The sequence below is a fragment of the Lycorma delicatula genome, chromosome 5 (assembly GCF_047948215.1).
Source record: "Lycorma delicatula isolate Av1 chromosome 5, ASM4794821v1, whole genome shotgun sequence".
In the NCBI taxonomy this organism is placed as follows: domain Eukaryota; kingdom Metazoa; phylum Arthropoda; class Insecta; order Hemiptera; family Fulgoridae; genus Lycorma; species Lycorma delicatula.
Genome location: NC_134459.1, coordinates 144799193 through 144823540, shown reverse-complemented (window position 1 = coordinate 144823540; position 24348 = coordinate 144799193). Strand labels below are relative to the sequence as shown.

At 28.9% G+C, this 24348-nt stretch overlaps 1 protein-coding gene across 2 annotated transcripts; it reads right to left on the bottom strand.

Moving 5' to 3' along the window:
* Positions 1-2058: 2058 nt before the first annotated feature.
* On the bottom strand, positions 2059-23977 carry LOC142324557 (uncharacterized). 2 transcript variants are annotated; one of them, XM_075365399.1, is made up of 5 exons: positions 23842-23977; positions 19465-19653; positions 14123-14335; positions 8312-8517; positions 2059-2286 (listed from the first exon to the last, which is right to left on the bottom strand). In XM_075365399.1, the coding sequence occupies exons 2-5, from the start codon at positions 19597-19599 to the stop codon at positions 2169-2171; spliced, it is 672 nt and encodes a 223-aa protein (XP_075221514.1). In that variant the 5' UTR covers positions 19600-19653; positions 23842-23977; the 3' UTR covers positions 2059-2168. The 2 variants fall into 2 exon arrangements, with proteins under 2 accessions (XP_075221514.1, XP_075221515.1); XM_075365400.1 differs by lacking the exon at positions 23842-23977 and adding an exon at positions 23221-23276.
* Positions 23978-24348: the final 371 nt, after the last annotated feature.

Below are 24348 nucleotides of genomic sequence, written 5' to 3'. Positions count from 1 at the left end.
ATGCATATTTAGCTTTGATCATTATTTAAATTATTATTGTTAAAGAATGTTTGCCACTCTTCTCTTGTGAAACATCATACAACAGATTATACCTCACTAACTTTAATGATATCAGTTATACTCGCATAAGAAGAATGAATTTTATAATTAAAAAAATAAAAATTGATTTTCCAATAACAAAAATAAAATCAAAAATAACTTTTGATAAATAAAATAATTTAACAACACCATGTTTAAAAAGTATATTCAGAAAATATTCAGTAGATTCTTAAATGAGTAGTTATATTTGAGTATTTCATTGTTGATTCTTAGCAAAAATTTTTCCTCATCAGTTATAAAATTATTTATAACTTCCAAAAATGTATCAACAAAATTGAGTATTTTTAACAAGTAACCCAAACAAATTTACAATACCTGAATTGAAGTAATAAGATACCTAAAATTATCACAGCATTACATTTTAATTTGCTGTTTTAAATAAATTACCAAAATGAATATAACTCTCATTTACAGTCATTAAGAGAGAGGGTAGAGAAGCACCAGTTTTAAAAGTGATTATTATGTTATTTACTTTTTTTTAATTAAAGCTGTGCAAATTCATCATTAAAATATTATACTATGATTTCTTATGATTGTTATCATAAATGAATTATTTTACAAAAGAAATCCCCCAAAAATTATTAAAATAACTATCTTTAATTTCTGCATATTCTAATGAAAAATTTTCATTCTTCCCAAAGAGAGCATCTGACTCCAGAGTCACAAGACTTTCAAGGAATACATTTTAAAACAAATTAAAAAAAATTTTGGTGAAAGTCAGAAAATAAGGTTTGGTATTCAATTTCTACTGATAGTTAATGTATAGTATGATGGTTCTTCGGTAAAAATAAGTTCAAATTTTGTAAAGAAACTAATTAACTCTCTATTCCTGTTGTAGATAGTTTAATAATGGTGACTTTTCTTTCAGTCTACACACAAGAAGAATGTTAAACCTATTTTTTGGTTTATTAGGGGTATAGGGATGGTACCAATTAAAATTCATTATGAATTTGAATCAATTTTAATTCTTAATGCCATTAGTGTAGAGCAAATGTGATATTTATGCCCAGAATTTTTTAATAAACAAATGTAATGGATCAATAAAGTACAAGTGTCCATCCATATCAGTAGATCTAATCCTAATAATCAAAGAATATTTTATTTGCATGGTGTTCACTGTATGATACTCAAGAAATTTTGAAGTGAAATTGCTCTTTCATTTGGCATTATCTGGGACCCACTTAACAATTGGTTATGCTACCGAATAATGCACAGCAGTGCTTCCCTTGACAAGTACAAAGCACACAAAAAATTTTATGGGTTTGTCCCACTCATCTTCTCTAGTTTAAAAATAATGAAAAATGAATTCTCAAAATGAAAAAAATAATTACTGGTGATGAAATAATGCATGGTTATTCTACTACTGTCATGAAAATCACCTATAAGAATGTAATTGTACCAATTACATTCATAAAGTGCAAATGTGATTGCATTTTCAATCCCATATTCTATCTACTTGCAAATTCTACATCTAGATAATGCCATCATCTAGATAATGAGGGTTGATGCACACTTGAAAAATTTGTTAGCGCTTTTAAAAGTAAATATCAAAAAAAAAAAGTGAGTTAGTAATAAACTTATTTTCTGACTTTTCATAATACAAGTTATTGAAAAATAAAATAAAATTAATACCCTGTTATCTTAAGTCTAATATGTAAATGGTAAAAATTCACAAAAAAAGAATTATATTAAATATAATATTGTAAATAGATGATTACATAAAAATTAAATATTTTCATAAAAATATGAATTAGTATTTTAAATATAGTATTTAAATATTAAACGCTAACAATAATTTATAATTTACATTATAAATATCATTTATTTTATAATACAATTTTTTTAATTACAATATCGAGTACGTTTTAAAATAAATATAAATAAAATTTCAAACTTAAAATTATTCTCTTTAAAAAAAATAATATTAAAATAAAAATAAATTAATGTTTGATACATTATACAAAAGTGATAATATGATCATAATATAATTAGACATGAATAAAAAAATAACAATTTGAGATCATTACAATGTGCGCAGCGTAATTGACATATCAGAATGTACCACATACTCAACTATGACCAGGATTTGTAGAACTTTCTGAAGGGATATCATCATTATTTATTTCATTGTCTTTATCTCTCTCTTGGTATAATATACTGTTTGATATCGCTTGATCTTCAACATTCCTAACGACAAGAAAACACAACACAATAATGATTTTTTTAAAATAACTTAAGACATCTAAACATGATAAATCACCCTGCTGCCAACTGCAAACTCATTCTACATATGACTATATAATATGTTTTATTATCCCTCTCAGTGACCTCTGTACAAATGGTGGTTCTTGCAGTACTTCTAAGCAATTAAAGACACATTCATGTGTTTCCCTGAAAACTAATTGTTTAGAAGAGTTTCCCTTTTTTTGATAGATGAGCTTTATAGTATTTAAATACATATTTTTTTCTAGTCTTCTATTCTTTTTAAAAAAACAAGTGTAATTCATTTAGCACTGCTTGTTTACAGGAACACAAATATACCAAGAGTTTTTACAAATACATTTTTTTTATGAAATTTGGAAAAAAATCATAAGACTGGGTTCATAACTTAAAATTTTATTCAAAGGGAAGGTAAATTTTGTCTTATAATTTTTTAGAAAGACTTCTGAATATCAGTCATTAACACCACTAAATTTATGGTAACAACTATCAAGGGAGTGGGTAGACACGGTTCGCATGCATCACCTATCTCAAAATTTCATTCACAGGAGAATCATTTTTTTCTGGAATTCTTTACTTGTTTGAGAGTGAAATCCTCAGTAGCCAGAGTTGCAACACGGGAAGTTATGGAACTTTGCGATTTTGGTCATATGACTACTAAATTAAAATTATTTTAGTATTACTAATATAAAATTAGTTTATAATTCTTCATCTATCTTTTACCTTTTTATAATCTACAGTAAAAATACTAATTGTTGCCAACTAGGAATGATAAAAATGTACGTACTTCTAATCAAAAATTCAACTAGTACTTTGTATAAAAATTAATTTCTTACAACTCTGCTAACATTTATCACATATTATTAAGTAATATTTTTTATTTATAATCTATATTTGAAACTTTTAAAAATAGATCCTAAGGAAATGTTTCCATCATAAGATATAAAGCAAACATGTAAAATATGATAAAAGTCATGAGATATTTTGGTTAATTTATTTTTATTTTAAGTCAGACAGAAGGATCAGCACTTTCAGTTTGCGTGAATTCTATTATGATAAAAAAAAATTTCAGAATGGCCCCATATAAATTTTAACCAAATCTGATGATAATCTTAGGAAAAATACCAAAAAACCAACGGCTCGACACCCTTAGACTCTGACTGCTTGCAAAGTACAAAAGGAGGAGACTTCATAAAATAATTTATAAAAAAAAAAATAAAACAAATTTCAACAAATAATAGTACTAAAAGTTAAAAATAATTATATTATAAATACTAGCTGTACCCGCCACGCTTCGCTGTGGCACATTGTGGTTGCATGGATGAGAAATGAGAAACAAAGCATATGTTTCATAGAAGTTTAATTTTGCAATACTTGTGGATATACAATATTTTTTGTTCTTCCACTGTCTGCATAGATATAAAGGCTATCTGGTTTGCCACACAGGAACACGCACATACGTCCATGTGAGAATCACGTCCATGTGAGAAGCAATCCGCATCTAAATCTAAACCACACAATTCTAAAGATTGACCTTGAGCTTTTTTGATTGTGATTGCAAATGCCAATCGAATTGGGAATTGCAATCTTTTAAATTCAAATGGTGTATCGGTTGGGATCATGGGTATTCGAGGAATGAGGACATCTTCACCTTTGACAGGCCCCCTTAAAATCGTTGCTTCCACTACGTTATTCAATTTCTTAACTGCAAGTCGCGTGCTATTGCAGAGTTTTGGCTGATTAATATTCCGCAACAGGATAATTTGCACACATATTTTCAATTTTAATATGTGTGGTGGCATCCCTGGCAGATCAATTGAGTTTAAAAATTCTGTTGGATAATTAACTACTTCATCTGCTTCCACAACGGTGTCTATCGACTTATGTAATTCCCTCACTTTGAATGCTGGATTGAATAACATTATTAAGTTGATAGACATCTTTATTCTTTGCAGCAAGGCTAGCTCGTTCACTGAGCTAATCGTGATTTCTATGATTAATTTGAAATATCAGGAAATACTTTTTCGATCAGTTCTTCTTTCGATGTTACTAAATTACAAAAATTATCAGGAAATGATAATCTCGTCTAGACATCTCATCGACTGGCAGCTGTCCGTTTGCAATGTCCAGTAATTGTCATGAAAATACCTCAGCTGATGGATCATTCTGCAACTGGACATGCATATTCGTAGTCAACTACAATGTACGTACGTGTCGCCACAGTGTTGAATATTTCAGGCAAGCATTTATTTCGTCTGCTGGTGTCGATCGAGAAATTACAGGCAATGTTTGCCTAAAATCTCCTGCGAGCAATATCAAACCATTCCCGAATGGTTGAACATTTCCACGCAAATCTCGTAACGATCGGTCAAGAGCTTTAAGCAATTTTTTATGTGCCATCTTGCATTCATCCCAAACAATGAGTTTACATTTTTGTAATACCTTTCCCATACAGGATATGCTTTGAAAATATTGTGGGAGTCTCGATGATTTGCATGTTTAATGGCAATTTCAGAGCTGAATGCGCAGTCCTTCCACTTGGTAACAATGTCGCAGCTTTCCAGACGAAGCAAGAGCTAAGGCTATGTCATTTTTTGATCGAACCGTTGCTAGAATCAATCTAATCAGGAATGTTTTCCCAGTTCCTCCTGGCGCATCCAAGAAGAAGGTCCCCCCAACTCTGTTATTTATCATTTGCATTATGCGATCATAAATGCCTTTCTGTTCACGCGTTAATTTGGGAATGTTTGATTAGACATACGACTGAAGATCACCAATGTTGTAACTTTGTTCTCGGCGTAAATCCACATCAAATGAAGCAATCGCAGCTCGGGTGGGTGCTGGCATTCCCAATTGACTAAGAACTTTATTTGCATTAGCTAAGCACTTGTCTTCAATATTTATCAATGCTTCGTTGTAAATGCCTTCTGTAAATTCAGACAAAAGTGAATATTTAACCTAACAAAGGCTTTTTGGTCATTATGTAGGGATATTATTTTCTGTGTATTTGGTTATTTCGACTTTTTTTGTTTGCATAGTGTTAAGTCTATCTGGGCTATAAGAAGGTTTGGTGTTTTAATTTATTTACTGTAAGTCATCGTTCTTGGTGGCTTTTCTTTTTGTTTTGGTGTTTTTTTTAATAATAAAATACAGATGTTTTAGCTGTTAAATATAATTCAAAGAAATTTGTTACTTCAATTGTGATTTTGTTTACATTGGCAACGGCCATATGGGCTGTTTGTGATTGGTCGTTGTGTTTGACAGCGGCCATCTTGCATTGATCTGATTGGTTTTCCTTTGTTTACATTTCCAAATTAAAAATAGATAGATAGATTTATTAAAAATAGATGAAAACAATCTTTGATGCGGGTTATATATCGTGCTAAAATTTGAGCTCAATCGGTGCAGAACATTTTGATTTTTTGAAGCGTACACAAACGAACTTAACATTTTTATATATATAGGTAATATATTATAATTATAATTTAAATTGAAGATAAAGTTATGTAAAGTTAGTACCTCAACTGACCACTAAGTGGCTAAACGGGGTTCCACACGTAAAATGGGATCTCAAGAGCATGTAAGAAAGAACGTTTCATCATCGACACTTCATCTTGAACTTGCTAAGGCATATATACATGATAATATATGTATAATAGGGTCATTCTAGCAAGAGGCTTTTTCCTCTACTTACAGCCGTACATCTAGTACCCTCTGCAAGCAGCTTGCTGTAAATGCTTGGCTACACCTAAGCATCTATAAGTATTCTTATATCATATTCTTCTAAGTTACATTTTATTCTTATAATTTTTAGATCTCATTTTATTGTAGTAAAACTTCTATTACCAATTTTGCATTTTATTATACACATCATAGGTTCTTTTTTTGTTTGCCAGCCAAACTTGTGTTTGGCTGACACAGACTCAAAAATAGGTATTTGTTGTAAATACTTTTACTTCAGTTAATAAATAAAAATATAATTATTTGTAACTTTTAGCACTATTATTTTTTGAAGTCAGTTTTATTTTTTATAAATTATTTTATATAAAAAAATATAAAAATGAAAATTTGTAGACTATAAGGACATTTTAAGATAGATTCTTCAAATGCTTTATAATCTGGGGAAACAGCAGCAAGCAACAGCCTTCCCTTTTTAACATAATTAACCCTAGATGATTGCAGATTTAATAATTAAATCTCCCTGTTCATCCCACAACAGGCTTTATTCAGAGAACTAGAGTAAGTTAGCTTGAAAGAAATCCTCAAATTAATACCAACCATTCTCATATCATGAGCAGAAAGAATCACCATCCAAAATGCTTATCACTGACTGTCAGCAAAAACTTGATTCCTAGTCAATTATCAATCATGACATCAAAAACTTACAGGTGGTTGTGAGATAAACTTGAAACAATTCTCTTCATAAACTTAACACACTTTTCAAGTCAGACAGAAGGATCAAATCAAGTACGCTTTTTATAAAGCATTAATCTTAAATCTACAAATGAAATTAAATTCTTAATCCTTAAATTTTTGCAAGCTTAAAAATTTAACAGGTGATGTATTTGCAGTCAAATTCTTGTATACTTCTCAATTAAGGACCACTCAAATCAAAGGAATGGGCAGTTTCATGATTTCCACTCACTTGAAATAGGACTATAAAATAGAGAAATAAATAGGACTCTATAAAATACTGTAGTCAACAGATGTTATACAAATGGAAATACAGATTTTTTGTTCTGTCCATTTCTAATTTATGTATTACATTCTTATTTGAGAAGGGATTCTTCATTCTTTATCTTCTGCAAATAAAGAATGAGACTGTATAAATCATCATATGAATGTTATAATATTTATTAAATCAGTGTCATACACAATGGTGACAACTCCACGCACAGTTCAAACTAAAAATTTTATACTCATTTAAAATTAAATGTTTTCATAAATCTGGGTATTTGAAGGAAACACAAATTTTGATGTAAACATGTTATATGACCTTGATGTTTATAAATGTGTAAAATACCCTAAGTAACTAAGTCGAAGGAAATACATTTTATTTACATTAACAGTAAACTGAGTTAAAGTGTAAATTATATTTTTAATTTTATTCCTAACATTTTGTAACAGAATGACAAAAATATTTTTTTAATCTATTACGTGTTACACACTTTGGTGAAAGATGTGCAACAGAAATAATTGACATTTTCTTCGGCTAAAAAATATATCAAATAATGTTTGTTTTAAAATAATTATACTCATTTTTAACTTTCAGCGTTTTTTAATGAGTTAAAACATGTTGTGCAATACAATTTTTATTCCAAGAGATTTATTGCAGAACATAAAGGCCATTTTTTTTTTTTTTTTTTTTTTTGAAAATAGGGCTGGCCTGCTAACTACTAGATGACATTAACTTTGCTACATAATAACTAGATGTTTTCACACATGACTGAAAGTGCCTGATTTAAACAGGACAGATATATGTAGCATATTGAATATTGACATCAACTGTATGACTATTTAATTTAAAAAATTCACAATGCATCACATGCTATATCAAACACCATTCAAAATGGCAATAAAAAACCGCAATAATGTGTGCATGAGACAGAGCTCACCTGTAAGATGTCATCTTCAAGAAATAAACTTTTTGTATATTAGTTTATGCGATACATTCTATACTATTATATATCACGAATAAATTTATTATCAATATACATAAAAATTTCCAATTTCATTGAGATATCTGTATTTCATTTATTTTTAGAATACAGTGTAGAGATATAAATTTTTTTATTAACACTAGAACAGTACTAAAATATTTTTTCAAAACCTTCCAATAAACTACAGATACCTTCAAACAGCATATAAGAGATTTTTTCTGGCCTCAAAACTGTAAAGAAGCTTGTCATTAAATGTTAGATTTAAAAAATATTTATAACTAAATACATATAGTAAGAGGCTTTAAAAATTAAATCATTTAAAATATTCTTACTTCTGGGGGTGACAATTTTCATCAGACTGACTCACATTATGAGCCAGTTTCTCTCTAGCTCGTTTTCTCTGCACAACAGCCCAGATATCTTTAAGTTCACCAGTTAGATCTCGATTATTCAAAACAACAAATCGTCTTGTAAATTGAATATCAGGATTCATAGCTTCAACAAATTCGAGCATTAAATCTATAAGAGTATCTCTGTCCTGAAATAAAGACAAAATATTTTTAAATTAAAAATGTTCCAGTGACAAAAACAATACACAATGGTCATCTAGAATTAATAAATTTATCTGTGATAAGTTTAAATTAACTGTAAAAAATTTGATCTTCCCAAGTGGGCTGTTAAGGTAGGAAAGCCTTACATTTTTGTAATGCTAATTTATGTTTAAGTAGAAGTACTATAACTCTTAGACAGATCAACAGATTGATCTGTTTGGGGGAAAAAAATAAAATTTTTTTCCCCCAAACATAATAACACAACAGAATATGTACATAAACATAATTTAAGAACATGTTTAATTCTGGTATTAAAACAAAAACTAAAAAATAAAATAACAGGCAATAAGATATTAAATTAATATATATTAAATTAACATTTAATGAGAAAACGATATTATACAATGTGTTTACTCATCTCTGATGTTTGGTACTGGACTCTATGGTTCACATTTCTGCCTTTAATTCAGTAGTTTCTATGACTTAAATCCCAGTAAACTAATAAATCCCAGTAAACAATAGTGAATGCTATATGAGAATGGAATTTGCTGCACTGAAAACAGGAGGAGATTAATTAGATCACCCATATTTTTTTAGTACAAACAGGGTTTTTTTTTAGTTTAGTCAATTATATAGTAAATAGAGATAAGTAATTTTGATTAATAATATTTTATTAATTCATTACAAAATTCATTTCTGAAATTAGATAAATTTTTTCTTATAATGTGTATTTCTATAATAATATATTGTAGAGTGGTCACAAGAAAAAAATTAAATTTGAAAAGTTACATTTCATGTACAAGTAGGTGGAAAAAAATTTGTTTTATACTATGAGATCTTTTACTTTTTGCATTAGTCTTCAGTTTAAATTTATTTGAAGAAACACTGAAAATCAGGGTAAATTACATATAAAAAATTCAATTTTTTATCAGTTTTGTGGTAATGCATTTTTAAAGTTCATTAAAAAATTATATAAAAAATTACTTTTTCTAATTTTTAAGGAAAGAATGTTGTCTGTTGTTAATAAATTTAAAAAAAAATTCTCTAATGTTCTGTATCAATTATAATAGATCTATTTTAAATAAACTTCAATGTGGTACCAGAGAAATTTTGGATTCTATCTTTGCAAATTTTTGAGATTTGAAGGTAATAAATGAATATAATTTAATACTACCAATCAATCTATACATTTGTTATGTTAATTTAAAGTACAGCTTTTACAACTTTTTTTTGAATGAATCAAATAATTCTTTTATTCATGATTCATATTTTTACCTTCTGTTATTATATCAGTTAAAAGTAACGAAAAGATTTGAATCAACCTTTTTTTTGTGTGGTTGAGAATTTATAGTTTCCTTAAACTAATAAAACATGTTTGAAATTCTAATATTAAAAATATTACTGCTAAACTGATAGGGAAGAAATTGTACAATTTTAATTTCTAAAAAGTAAAATGAAAAACCATTTTACAAGGAAAACTTTAAATTATCCAAGGTTTTTAAAACATGCTTTCTTTCATGTCAGAAAGATAAGTATATGTATTATTATTTATTCATATATTAAAGATAAGAATGAGTCTATAAATAAAAATTATAAAGTTAGAAAATCAAATTATCATTGTGATTTGTTGTTTTAGATATTAGGATTCAAAATATTTTATTGAAAGCTTTTAACAGAAAAAATGAGATCTACCATGCTGGGACTATTGATATCCTGGTCTGTACCTCATACGTCAATAGTTAATAGGTTACCGTCTTTAAGCCAGTTACTGTCTATATATTATATATAATTAGTTTTTATAACAATAAAAATATATACCACCTTATACTGAGTTGACAAGAATGTAATTTTTGTTTTGTAGTGTGAAATAAAACTCAATTTTTTTGTACAAAGAATGAACTTAAATCAATTATGTATTTCCATTTTGTCAAAAAATACATTTTTTGTCTCAGGAAGAAAAATATGTGATTATGGTAGTATTTTTTCTCCTGAATTCAAATACGATATCGGTTTTCCCCATCATGCAAGTTTTCCGAGAGACAGACATTTATAATTTCCAACATTTTAATACTTTCTACATTCTTAACTGCACAATATTCAAACATTTGACTCACCCAGAACATAAGAAATTACGATTTCCTGCTATACTTCTTGATGTTCCAACAATGATCGGTCAGCATATTAGGATTCCATTTGCCTTGATACCTTTTTCCATAGCTGAAATCTCCTGATGAAAATGCTTTCCATGCTCATTGCTCACTACACCAAGATTCTCCAGGAAGAAATCTAGGTGCAAGTGCAGGAAGTGTACTTTTAAGAACATATTACAACCCAAATTTTTATAAGATGTTATGGGATCATTGACAGTATCATGGTAATTTTCTGCCTTTCCATATCCCAAAACACTCCAAGTAAAATTTTTGAATGCTTGCCCAGGTGCTTCCTCCACTGGATTCAATAGTTCCTCAAACTTTTCATCAGGCATGAGTGATAGAGTTTGTAGACCCACAAATATTCCTTCTTTAATTTTTGCATTGCTAATTTAGGTAACTTCTGTTTTAAGTACATGAATCCAGGAGTATTGTCCATGGCCTTAACGAAATTATTCATTAATCCTAGTTTGATAAATAGAAGTAAGTACACTTTCTTAGGATTACACAATGGGTCATGTTTTGATTCGCGTTTAGGCCATTCTTTTCTAATGAAATGATTTTTTCTATCCCTGCAGACCGAGAATAAGTGTAGTTCCCTTCAAATCACCACAAATATTCCATTCATACACTGCATATTATATTGAAGCTTTTTATAAATTTAAAATTTTCATATGTTTCTTTCATAATAGCAGAGTGAGCCACAGGTATTGGTGGGAATTTATTGCCATTATGCAGAAGTACAGCTTTTAAACTAGGAATCAATGAACAAGCGCTATTCTGTTGATTATGTTCATTAAAAAGTGTCTCAAGAAGAAATGTCATTACAAAACACTTAGCCATTTTCTTCAGAAAATAGTCTTTAAAATCAGAGTGAAGATTACGATAAGTACATATCTTTGTATTCTTTTGAAGAAGGTTCCATCCGTTTAGCTGGGAAGCAAGCATTTCAGACTGTTTTTTGGATAACTTTAAATCTTTTTACTGACTTTTTCTTAAGTCAGTAAATGAGGCTCAGATGAACTGCTTTGTTCAAAAATTATATCACCAGAATCTGTTTCTTTTTCTTCCTTACTTCCATCAGACTCTGAGCTTTCTTCATCTAATGTCACATGTTCTGGAGGCTTTGGTATGGGCAATTCTTTGCAGTGTAAAACTGGTCTCATTGCAGATTGCAAGTTAGGGTACACCACTGGATGTTTTGATTTTGAGATAATCCCTTTTATGTTTGTTAAGCAGAAATACCAGTCAGAAGAGTGATCTTTGGATTCCCTCCAAATCATAGGGATAGAAAATGGAATGTGACATGTCATTTTTCCATGCAGTGAGAAGCCTATAATATGATAAACAACAGATATGTGGGGTCCAGGCCCTTGTTTGGTCCCAGAATTTATACCCAAAATAAAGTTCATAATACTTTTTTTACTAATGGAGTAAGGTTTTGCCTTTGGGACTTTAGCATCACTTCACTACATACATAACAAAAATTGTTAGATGATTTAAACAAACTCTAGACAACTTGTAACTAACGACTAATTAAAAGAAATAATGTTGTAAATATGTAATACACAATAATCAAACACACAAAGCACTCACAATGACATATCTACAGTTCACTACTATCTCACAACTGGTATTGTTCTGATGAATGTGTGCTACCCTAGATCATGTTTGTACATGTCGATACCATGTCTGAACCTGCACAACAGTAGCAATGCTATCCTTTGAGTTAGCTCACTTGGTTCCATCATATTTACGATGGTCTATGAGATTTCACTTGACAATGGACAAATGAACAAAAAACATTTTAAAATATTTAAAGAAATGAAAATAAAAACACTGTGGGTTATGGAGAAACTTATATTTGAAAACAGGATAAAAACTGCATTAAGTACATTATTTATTGGTACTCATGAGACAAAAATCATGTTGACAAAAACTGAACTGATTGAAATTTCAGGTCATCTTCATTAGTGAAAATTTTACCATTAAAAGAGTTTTGCAAACTTCAAAATAAATAGTAATCTGATGGTGCAAGATGAGGCCTATATGGAGGAATGAGACTTCACTTCCCAAGCAAAGTTGTAACAATTTACTGAAGTGAGGCCTTGTATGTCTAAGTAGAAGGCCTGATGATTCCTTTGTGATTTGCCAATTCTGGCCATTTTATTTTGATTGCTTCCTCCAGTTTCATTAGTTGTTGTAATAATCATGATTGTGTTCAATTGATGTCATCGTAGACAATCCATTTTTCCACCGGTTATGATTCGTTTCAAAAAAGGACCAACTTCATTGGGTTTGAGATTCATATCGCAAATATTAATTTGTTGTGTTATATGAATTTCTTTCAATTCACGCAGAACCCAAATATCACACTTTTTATCAAGTCCAAGACATTTGATGTAACTTTGAATTGGTGTGTGTGATGATGATCAGATTCAATTATGGCTTTGATCTGCTTTTCATCAACTTCAGTAGGTTGAAAAGAATCTTGGACATCTTTGAGTGAAAAATTTCCCAAATGGAATTTTTTAAACCAACTCTGACACACATGTTCTACTAGACAACTGACACCATAAACTTCAAAATATCTCTTTGTGAGTCTCAGCAGCTTTCTTACTTTTATGGAAATAAAAATGTAAAATATGCAAAAAATGTTCATTTTTGCACTCTATGATAAAACTGAACATAAACTAACAAGGAGCACACAAAATTATGCATAATTTGTTTCCAATGTATTTAAAAATGAGAGCTATCAAATGCAAGATAAATAAATTATAACACTGACATAAGTCTTTCAAAACAAACATAAAACTACCTATTCATGAAAACCAAAATTTCTTTTTATCAAACTAAAATTTCCAAAAGTTTGCCTTTGCACTCTTTTTGTAAATATATGTATTCCTGTAAAAGTTCAGCAAGTTATTTATTTAATTCTATTCATTAATGCTAATAAATACTTTGAAAATAAAAATTTGACTTCATTCTGTTCTTTCAAGAGTAATTGTTATAAATGTCCTATATCAAACCAATTTTCAATTAAACATTAAAATTGGTATGATTCCGTGTACTATCGGATCACCCATTACATGATCAGGAGTACCAATGCTTGTTTAAAAGTTTGAGGAAACAACACACATCCAACAAAAGATCATTTCTATATTTAATTTATTTTCTATCCATTTGAATATTATGTTTAATTGTGATTTTTTTAATTTAAAATATTGGTGGAACAATTCTATTTGGACACTAAAGTAATTCAGTAATATTCTAATTGGTTTGAAAGGTTAAATAAACAATAATTTTTAGTTTATTACAATTTTTTTCTGAAGAAATAATTTAATAATAAAATACATTACTCTAGAATGAAAAAGACCCATGATTCTTACGTTAGTTCAATATATATTAAATATTAACAATAATTCAGTGAATTGAATTTTACCTGTAAGTTCTGAGCAGTTTTTCCATTTTTCTTCAGTATTTCTGGATTTGCCATAACAGCAAAAACAATTGGTTTCTGTTTTATATTATTGCACGATTTATCATTGTAGGGTACTTGCATGCCTCCGTATAAAGGTATTGGTGCATCAGGGCGTAAAGGCAACCCTACCCTACTCCATGACATTACATTTATGTAACATGGAATGTGTGAATCCTGCAATATAAAGGCTCATAAGACTAATAACTGCTGAAAAAGGTAATATTTTTGCAAATAATACATTCTAATTTTCAGTCATCAAGTTGGCTCACACAGAAAGTTAGGCTAACAAAGGTGGTGGTGAGCTTGCAATGTTATTTATTAATGCTATTTAGTAGGATAGTATGAAGGGGGTTTTTCCTTTCCTTTTTTAAATACAGATTGGCAGCTTTTCAAGTAGCTTATTTGCAAACCTGCTGTCACAATGTTGACAATAGCTGAGTTGCAATCATTCCAGTCTCAGAACTGAGAAAGAAGTCTTGCGATTTTTTTGTAACATTTCTTTTTTTCACATTTACACCAACACAGATTTTGATATAATATAAAGTATTTATAATAATTAAATATCTAAAAGAATGTATGAAAAAACTGTATGAATTTCATATCTGTTGATCATTACTTTTATTTGAATACGTAACTTCAAATACGTAACTTAAAAATTTTTATGACCATGCTGGAATAGAGCCCAAATGGGGAATGAAAGATTAACAAAGAGATTTTGTTTTATAAAACTTGAAAAAATTAAATTAATTATTTTAACTATTACATAGCTTGCCTATTACAAATCCTCAGATTGATAATTCAAATTAAACATACATATAAAAATAAATATAAAATGAAACATGACAAAAACGAAACAAATATTTTTGACACCAAGAACAATAAATTGATGCATGTAAATGTTTTTGACTATTGCAGATTTAAAAAAAAATTCCTTAAAGTAAAAAGAAGTAACAAGTCAATCACTAGATACAAAGAATAGTAACAACAATTTTTGTATATTGTAATAAATATTATATATTATAACATTATACATATCATTATTATTAATCTAATATTAATTAATATCATTGTTCTTAGTACTGAAAATATTTATTTATGTTAATTTTTTTGATAATTATATCATCCTATGAAATGTAACAGGCAAGTTAGAAAATAAAATAAATATTTTTCTAGTTCTATAAAACAAAATCTACTTGTTGACTATTTCTTAACTTTTCAATCCCCATGTGGCACCAATTTCTATACCTTCATAAAAATATTTAGGTTAATAATTATTATTTCAAATAAAACAGTAATCAGCAAACATGAAATTCATAGTTATTTTATAGATTTATAAATATTATTATTATAAAAATTATGTCATAATAAATAATCTGCATTACTGACATGCAAAAAAAAAAGTTAAAAAAAAATTGACATGGAGGTTTGAACCAGAGATATCTTAATTATGAGTTCTGGAATGCTTGCTTATTGGCTGCTGCAGCTCCTTTGAGTGAATGTATACAAATAAGTTACTTAAATTATTGCTTGAAAATCTTTGGGATAGAGTTTCCTCTAAAATGGGGCCAAGTTGCAAGCTACCATTCTAGATTTAATAGACAGATATCCTCCTACCACCCTGCAAAAGGGCATCAATAAATTCAGTTGTAAGCTGAATATACTGGCCTTGTAAGTATGCTTTGCTGCACCACATTATTATTTTTTTTTAGCAATGGTTGTGGTAACTTTCAATCTCAGACTTTCATGCTTTTTAATAGTACAAGTTTATAATGCGTCTTGGAACATGATAAAATTTTAGTGCAATGCTGGTAACAGATACAGCATTGGATTGTTGAAAAATCACAAACAATTAAATTAAATACATATAATTTGCACGCGCACATACACACACTCATGTATATAAAATTTGTGAATTTAAATGTATTTTTCTTTTGTGAAAAATGCTTAAGTAATGAGAAATGATGAAGAGTCTGTAAACATCTAGTAATTATCTTTCTTAAAATTTAATTCATACTTTATTTTAGGGTAAATTTTGTTGGAATGATGATTTAACTTTAATATTTATTTTATTATTAAATTAAGAAATCTTAGGAATAACAGCTTTATGTTCATAATGGTATATCTAAGGTTGCTTTATTTTACTGAATGACTGCACTGACGAATGACTGATGATATAAGATATAAATGTTTCTATCGATAGATTAATTTGTTTCTGATATAGGTATCGAACTAAAAATTTCTGTGGATTAGATTTTAGAGTTGATAGTTTGTTCTGTCTATAAAATTTTATATATATATATATATATATATATATATATATGATCTTATTTTTATGTTTTATTATTTTAATTTCAATTTTATAATTTGGTCATACATCTTATGTTTCAAGTCTTAGTCCCTGTAGTTCAGTATAGGAATTAAACATGGAATGACAACACTTTCTTTATAAAAACAATACATTTTTGATAATATGTCATATCAAAATTACTAAATTTCATGGAAGCAGAGCAGAAATAATAATGAATTTGGGAGATAAAACAGGAACCGTAATAGCTTAGCTTTCTGTGTAATCCAGCCTAAAGGCTGTTTTTTTGTTTTTATGTTAATGATGAAACAAATACATTCTCATTAATAGACCTTAAATAAATTTTTTTTTGGGTTGAGTGATAATAGGTTTAATTATTTTTATTAATAAAAAAAATAATTTCTTTCTAATATAATAAATAAAAGGAGAATAAAAATTCTGAGAAATAGAGTACAGGAATACCAGATGAAGGCTGTGAAATAAAATAAATCGGGTACAATTTCTACGAACCAATATACTAATAGAAAGTTAGCATGTCAGGTGTCAATGTCAATTTATAACTGAAAGGTAAATTAATGAATATTGATTTTTTTCAATAACAATGAGGAAAATCTTTATTATTTTTCCTGGTTAAATACACCAGTAAAATATATTTTAATACTAAGGAAAGTTTTATATTTACAAGAAGTTTCTTTACTTCATAATAAATTTTTGGTATACATATAAAAAAAGTATTTTTTAATAGAATACAACACAACTATATTATAAATGCACACATATAATACAAATGATACAATAATTTATGTTACTTAACATTCTATATCACAAATTCAATTTTTTTTTATTATTGAAATGAATTTGATATCAAAATTTTTCCTTTATCTGCGATTCAAAATTTGTGCTGATACTAAGCAAGAAGATTGCAAGCTAAATAGATTCAATTTCTCAAAAGAACAGAAGAGAAAAAAGCTTAAAAACAAAAAAATTGAATTTCTCTAGATGCCAGACACACTTACTTAATATCACAAGAACAACAAAAACACTACCTTTGGTCATGAACTTGAAAAAGGATGGATGAAATAAGCTAATATTTAGGCCTAACAATAACATATAACATAGGCTTAATCACATATAACATCATATCTTCACATAGTGATATATCTAAGGATAAATCTGATCATGCCAACACAAACTAAAATACAACGTTTACATGCTCCGTTATTAATTTTTTGTAATATTTTTTTTTCATTCAGTTTCTATGAAGTAGGTTTCTATTCACACTCTATGAAAGAGTGTGAATTCTGTAGATATAATTTTTCTTGTGTCATTCTTTATAATTAAATTTTTCTTGTAGAGGGGGATGCTATTTTTTGAGTATTTTGGTGTTAAAGCTACATTACAACCTTAATTACAAATGTTACAAATTACAAAGAATAAGTAAATTTATTGATATTTTGCAACCCTGATCTGCTGCATTGACAAAACCAGAATTGATGCCTCTGATGCTTTCTGTCTTACATCCAACATGTAGGACATTCTTGTGGCTTCATGAGAAGTTCTGATTTATCTGGAATATTCTGGAACGACTGTACAAACGTGTATAAATGCTGCACCTCGTTCAATTCCAGCCAGTCAAGTTGATCCTTCTTTTGCTAAAATCTATCATGTATGTCTATGTTGTAATTTGTGTGTTAATTGCAATTCATGGCAGTAGATTTATACAGAACCATGGATACATTTTTATGTGGCCGTAAACGAGCATTAGATGATAGTGAAGCATCAACAAATGTGCAGACAAGCACGATTCTGAAAATAAAATCAAAAAAATATTCTAAAGAATTCTTAAATTTTGAGTTTACCAGTACTGAAGTAAATAAAGAAGAAACGCCCCAGTGTGTCATTTGCCCAAAACTTTTGGCACCAGACAGCATGAAATTCAATTATCTGGAAACACTTCATAGAGAGTATGTTAGCAAACCCTGAGAATTCTTTGAATTAAAATTAAAAGAAAAGAAAACATTTAAAAAAAAAAACTTTGTGAATGAGAAAGCTTTACTTGTCTCTTACAAAGTTTAACATATATTAGCCAGATGTAAAAAGCCTCACACCATTGGTGTAGGGCTTATTTTACCAGCTGCAACTGAGATTGTAGAAATTACAATTGGAGATAATTTTCAGGAAGTTACAAGAAAAACTGTTTTCAATTCAGCTAGATGAGGCAACAGATAGCAATAAAGATGTTCATTTCATTGCCTATGCTCGATTTTGTGATGGTATGTCAGCAGTAGAAGAACTCAGTTTCTCAGTAGTATTATTTCCATTTGTCATTCAACATCAAAAGTATAAGTGGGGTGGTTAGCTTGACCCTTACATGATTCTGAAAAAGAACAATTTTTTTTGCTCAATATGAGGTGATTTATCCCTCTTCTATTTTTTCTTGCGATTTTATCTCTATCTTTCCATCAATGGCACTCTGGTATGACCATGCAAGTGTGCATTTTTATATCTGATGGATTGTAGATGATTGGAGATTCCTGATTTGCTGAATTGAGTCATAATTGGTTGACCTATTATCCAATTATTCTAAATATTGTGAGTCTGATTTGCTGAGTCGAGTCATAATTGATTGACCAAATTATTCTAAGTGGTTGTCAGGATTTATTTATTGCATGCCACTGAAAAAAATAGTGAATCTCCATGTTGTCTGTAGTTCAACCGGTTACTAGAGTAATTTAATGATATTAGCAGTTGACAATGGCTTCCTCCAATAGGATAAATGGACTATGAGCATCATACTTTAATTTTATAATATACTGAATAAATTATATTGGACATTAAACAAGAAAAATAACGTAAAATGTTGAATAAATCAGAGAAAGAACTATATAATAAAAATGTAACGCAATATACAAAATTATTAATATTAGCAAAAGTAATTTCATTTTACAATTATTTTAATAACTAAAAATTTTCTCTACATAAATCAGACAATTATTACCTGTAAGGTAGCATGAATGCACATATGAGGTTGAGGTGGGCTACGAAACAAGCGAGGTGATTGTTTTGTTGGTGTTCTGTTACCTAATGGTGCTAATATGTAGTCTTCATTGTTCATCATCACAGCTTGAGTCATGTTGAAGAAAGGTTATACCAGTGCTTATGATAAGTTTACCAGCGTCTACTTAATCTAAACAAAAATAAAACAAAGGGAGTGTTACAATTATATAGATGTCTGTCGGTTATGTGCTACAACAAATGGTTAAAGGCAAAACAAACAAGTCATTCTTAAAAAACGATCATTCTCATGAACAACAAAAACTACGTCAGGGTTACTGGATAAAGTAAAGAGTGAAGTACTTTCCATTGCTTTCACTGAGCTGAATATATTTTTTCACATCAGTAAGCCATTTCACTGAAATGCAGGTGATATTCAGCCCTGGAAGTAATACCTATACAATGTATCTACTTTAACATCTACAAAATTAACAACATAAATCCTTGAAAAATCAGTTCAGACTGGTGTCTCTAATATCTTTTAAAACATATGAAATGCTTTATAACAATAAGAAAGCATGTGACTGATAGTGCAAGCAACAGATTACTATATTTTCTTCAAATGAGAAATAATACAAAAAATTCATCTTCTCAGCAGATAAAAACCATAGTCACATACATCAGTATGTGACTATGGTTTTTAAAATTATTTTAAAAACCAGTATGTGACTTGCTTAAAAATTACCTTAGCTGTAAAAAAACATATCCATAATGGTAGATAGCATATTATTAAATGTAGTTGTAACTCACCTGCAATAAAATTCAACTGTCCCTTAAAATAGAATGACTCAAAGTCCATCAAACATATAAAATAATTACAATCAAAAAATACTAAATTGCACCATATTAAAGTGAAAGAGAACTCTTCAATTGAGAACTGTTAAGGAAACTGCATGCATGTAACTGCTACATGTCAGTAGTAGCAAAAATGGTTCAGTCAACATAAGAAAAGGTTCTCAGTGTTAGAATATATGAAAACCACAACCATTGTGATGCTTGGAGAATTATGAATAGAATTCCTTTATACTACAATATGATGAGATAAGTACAAGGAGTAACAGTACAAGGTGAAAAGATAAAGATGCTACGATTTGCTGATGATATAGTAATTCTAGCCGAGAGTAAAAAGGATTTAGAAGAAACAATGAATGGCATAGATGAAGTCCTACGCAAGAACTATCGCATGAAAATAAACAAGTACAAAACAAAAGTAATGAAATGTAGTAGAAATAACAAAGATGGACCACTGAATGTGAAAATAGGAGGAGAAAAGATTATGGAGGTAGAAGAATTTTGTTATTTGGGAAGTAGAATTACTAAAGATGGACGAAGCAGGAGCGATATAAAATGCAGAACAGTACAAGCGAAACGAGCCTTCAGTCAGAAATATAATTTGTTTACATCAAAAATTAATTTAAATGTCAGGAAAAGATTTTTGAAAGTGTATGTTTGGAGTGTCGCTTTATATACAAGTGAAACTTGGACGATCAGAGTATCTGAGAAGAAAAGATTAGCTTTTGAAATGTGGTGCTATAGGAGAATGTTAAAAATCAGATGGGTGGATAAAGTGACAAATGAAGAGGTATTGCGGCAAATAGATGAAGAAAGAAGCATTTGGAAAAATATAGTTAAAAGAAGAGACAGACTTATAGGCCACATACTAAGACATCCTGGAATAGTCGCTTTAATGTTGGAAGGACAGGTAGAAGGAAAAAATTGTGTAGGCAGGCCACGTTTGGAATATGTAAAACAAATTGTTAGGGATGTAGGATGTAGAGGGTATACTGAAATGAAACGACTAGCACTAGATAGGGAATCTTGGGAGAGCTGCATCAAACCAGTCAAATGACTGAAGACAAAAAAAAAATGATTATAATGAAAAATTTTGGAATGAAGGCTGTTGCTACATAGCTCCTAGGACAAATGTCCAGGTCAAGTGAGAGACTGCGTATACTGTTAGAATGGTTCTACATAACCCTCACAAATCTACTACACATAAACGCTTATAATTCTAGATATTTTTCAACTGATAGTTTGGAATATTTAAAGAGATTGCAGATTAAATCCTACAATATAAGCTTTAGCTGATGAAAGATTTCTGTACCGATAAGGAACTGCATTTAAAGTGCTGAAGAGGTCTGAGGTCAATGATTTGTAGAATCACTACCTTTGGTGATGTGTATGTCTGTGGATTAACATAACGTGTAAATACAGAGAATGAAAATCCTCTAAAAGTTACCGAATACATGCAAGCCTAAGGTAAAAGTGCTTAGTGCAGTTTCAAAGGCCAAAGAAACAAATTATTTTTCTCTGCACTATTTACTATGGCAAGGATATTGTTTTAAGATAATACTGCATTCTAGGTAAACTGGCTGATATCACAACTTAATGAAGCTAAGAATGATTACATCTACCAAGCTGCCTCTCCTACTATCATAATGAGTTCTGACATCTCTATGTAAACTTTCCATAATATTGAATAGGATTTAAGCCTGTGCAATTATTTTAGAGAACTTTTTGATCTCACAGAATTTCCAAACTATAATACTGCATGTTAATACTGATCAACTTAATATTATTTCCACACTTGTATGAGATGAAGTGGAGTAACATTAATATTGATACACAAAAAACAATCACAGAGTTTACCTTATATTTATGAAATACAACTGAGAATCTATTTAGTAATTTGTTAACAATAATTAATTTAAATGTTTCACACTTTTAATGTCAAATACCAAGTCATTCACACAAAACTGGTGCTAGGTCAGGCTTGGAAGGCTTATTATATAATTTTTTTATTAATAATGTGGTTTGCATGCGGCTTAACCAAACAGTGTTTCTACTATACTATCTTTTACACATATTCAACTTTTTTGCTGGTAATGTATTGTTAATATATAATCAAATGTTACATGTAACATCACACCATAAAGAGCTTGTTTACAGCACTGGGTGTTGTAATCTGTTTTCATTATTAGTCTATTCCATGCAGATAAAAGCTCATTATTAATGTAAAGGCAACTTAAGTTTTTTTAAGATATTTGATTAAAATTATTATAAGTGATGAAGCAGATAAATAATTATACAATAGTTAAAACTTTATAAATGTGTGACGGTTACCATAACAAAGTTTCTAGGTGGTGACAAAATAAGAGTTACAAGTCACTTCCAAAAATCTATTTTTAAGAATAATCAGTATACTAACCCAAATCTACTTGGGAAAAAGAGGAGAGTGAATTAGTTTACCAGTATCTGGGGCACTTATACACTGCTGCTTAATAGCATATCTAGCCTACCAAAATTCACTAGCTACTTGTCGTCTGCTACTGGCAACTTTTTTCTGCATGCTTTATAGTGGTAATAAAGTTTTGGAAACAGTAATGCAAGAAATTATGGAACTCCTTACTGCTGTAAAGGAGTATTTACTGTCTTGACTCTACAGAGTGAGAATAAATAATGATAGATTTTAACAAAATAAAAAAAAATAAGAAATTTTCATTACAATTTATAGGAAAAGTTCCATACTGTACATACAATTTAAAAAAAGATAAATAAAATTGTAGTTCCTACCTTTTGACACAAAAATTTGAACAACCAAAACAATTTTAAACAAATCAAAGTAAATTTCTACAAATAATTAGAACTGGCTACTATACTAAAAATAATAATTTATTCTTTAATGCTCTAAAATACTCACTTTATATTATGATTTTTGCTAACTGTAGTTCAAACTGTCAGATAGTAAAATACAAGGTCACAAAACATATGATAAAAGCAAAATACATTCTTCCCGCAGAATATAATTAAATAATATTTTTAATGAAAAATAATAAAACTCGGAAATTTGAACATTGTTTTTAACACAGGAGTTCTTGAAAAAAAGTTCAATCATTACAGTTGCAATAAAAATACTGAAATTAATATCGGTATATAAAATAATTCATTTTTTCAATAAAAAAAATTGTAACATCCCATTCACTTTTATTATTATAAACAATTAATATGTTTATTAAAATAATACAGACAACCAATCATAAAAATACCTAAATTAAATTACTAGTATGAATAGTTAAAACCGATTTATAAAAAAAATATTTGTTCATGTATTTGTCAGTAAAAGTCATCAACTTTACAAAATAAAAACCTACTGGTAATAATAAAAAAAAAAAAAATTACTAATTAAAAACAAAAGAAATTTCCAATGACGAAAAATTTTAGTCACTTGTTAGAGCTGATCAGCTGTTTTGGATGAAAGCAATAATACAAGTAAAGTCTAGTGAAAAATCACTAAGATAAAATATACAAAAAAATAACTCACCAATCACAGCTAAATGTAAATCATTTTACTAGTAACAAAATGTTTAGCAAATACTAAGTGGGCCATTAACTCGAACAGCATATATTTCACACAAAGAAATCATAGACAGAACCTTCTTATTGTTTGTTTTGAATCGATTAGATACCATTACCAACTTATGACAGCTAGTTTATTGCGTAAATGAATGTGAAAAAACGAAAGTTATATGTCACTTAAGATTTATTTATTAAAGTGAGAAAGATTTTTTATATTTTGTTCATTTTTTGTAAACATTTAATTCAATTCAATATAAGTTATACATAGTAAGAAATGAAATTTCGAATAACGGAAAAACTGGTAGATCTAGCAATCATGCTGTGTCGTGCTGCACTCTAATACTCAATGTGATAACTAGTTCGCCCATAATATTAATTTAGTAACATTCCGATGATTTAAAAAAGTTATCTTTTTTACTACAAGTAAGTTTTTTTTCATTAAAGTTCGAACTACAAATTAACTTAATAATTA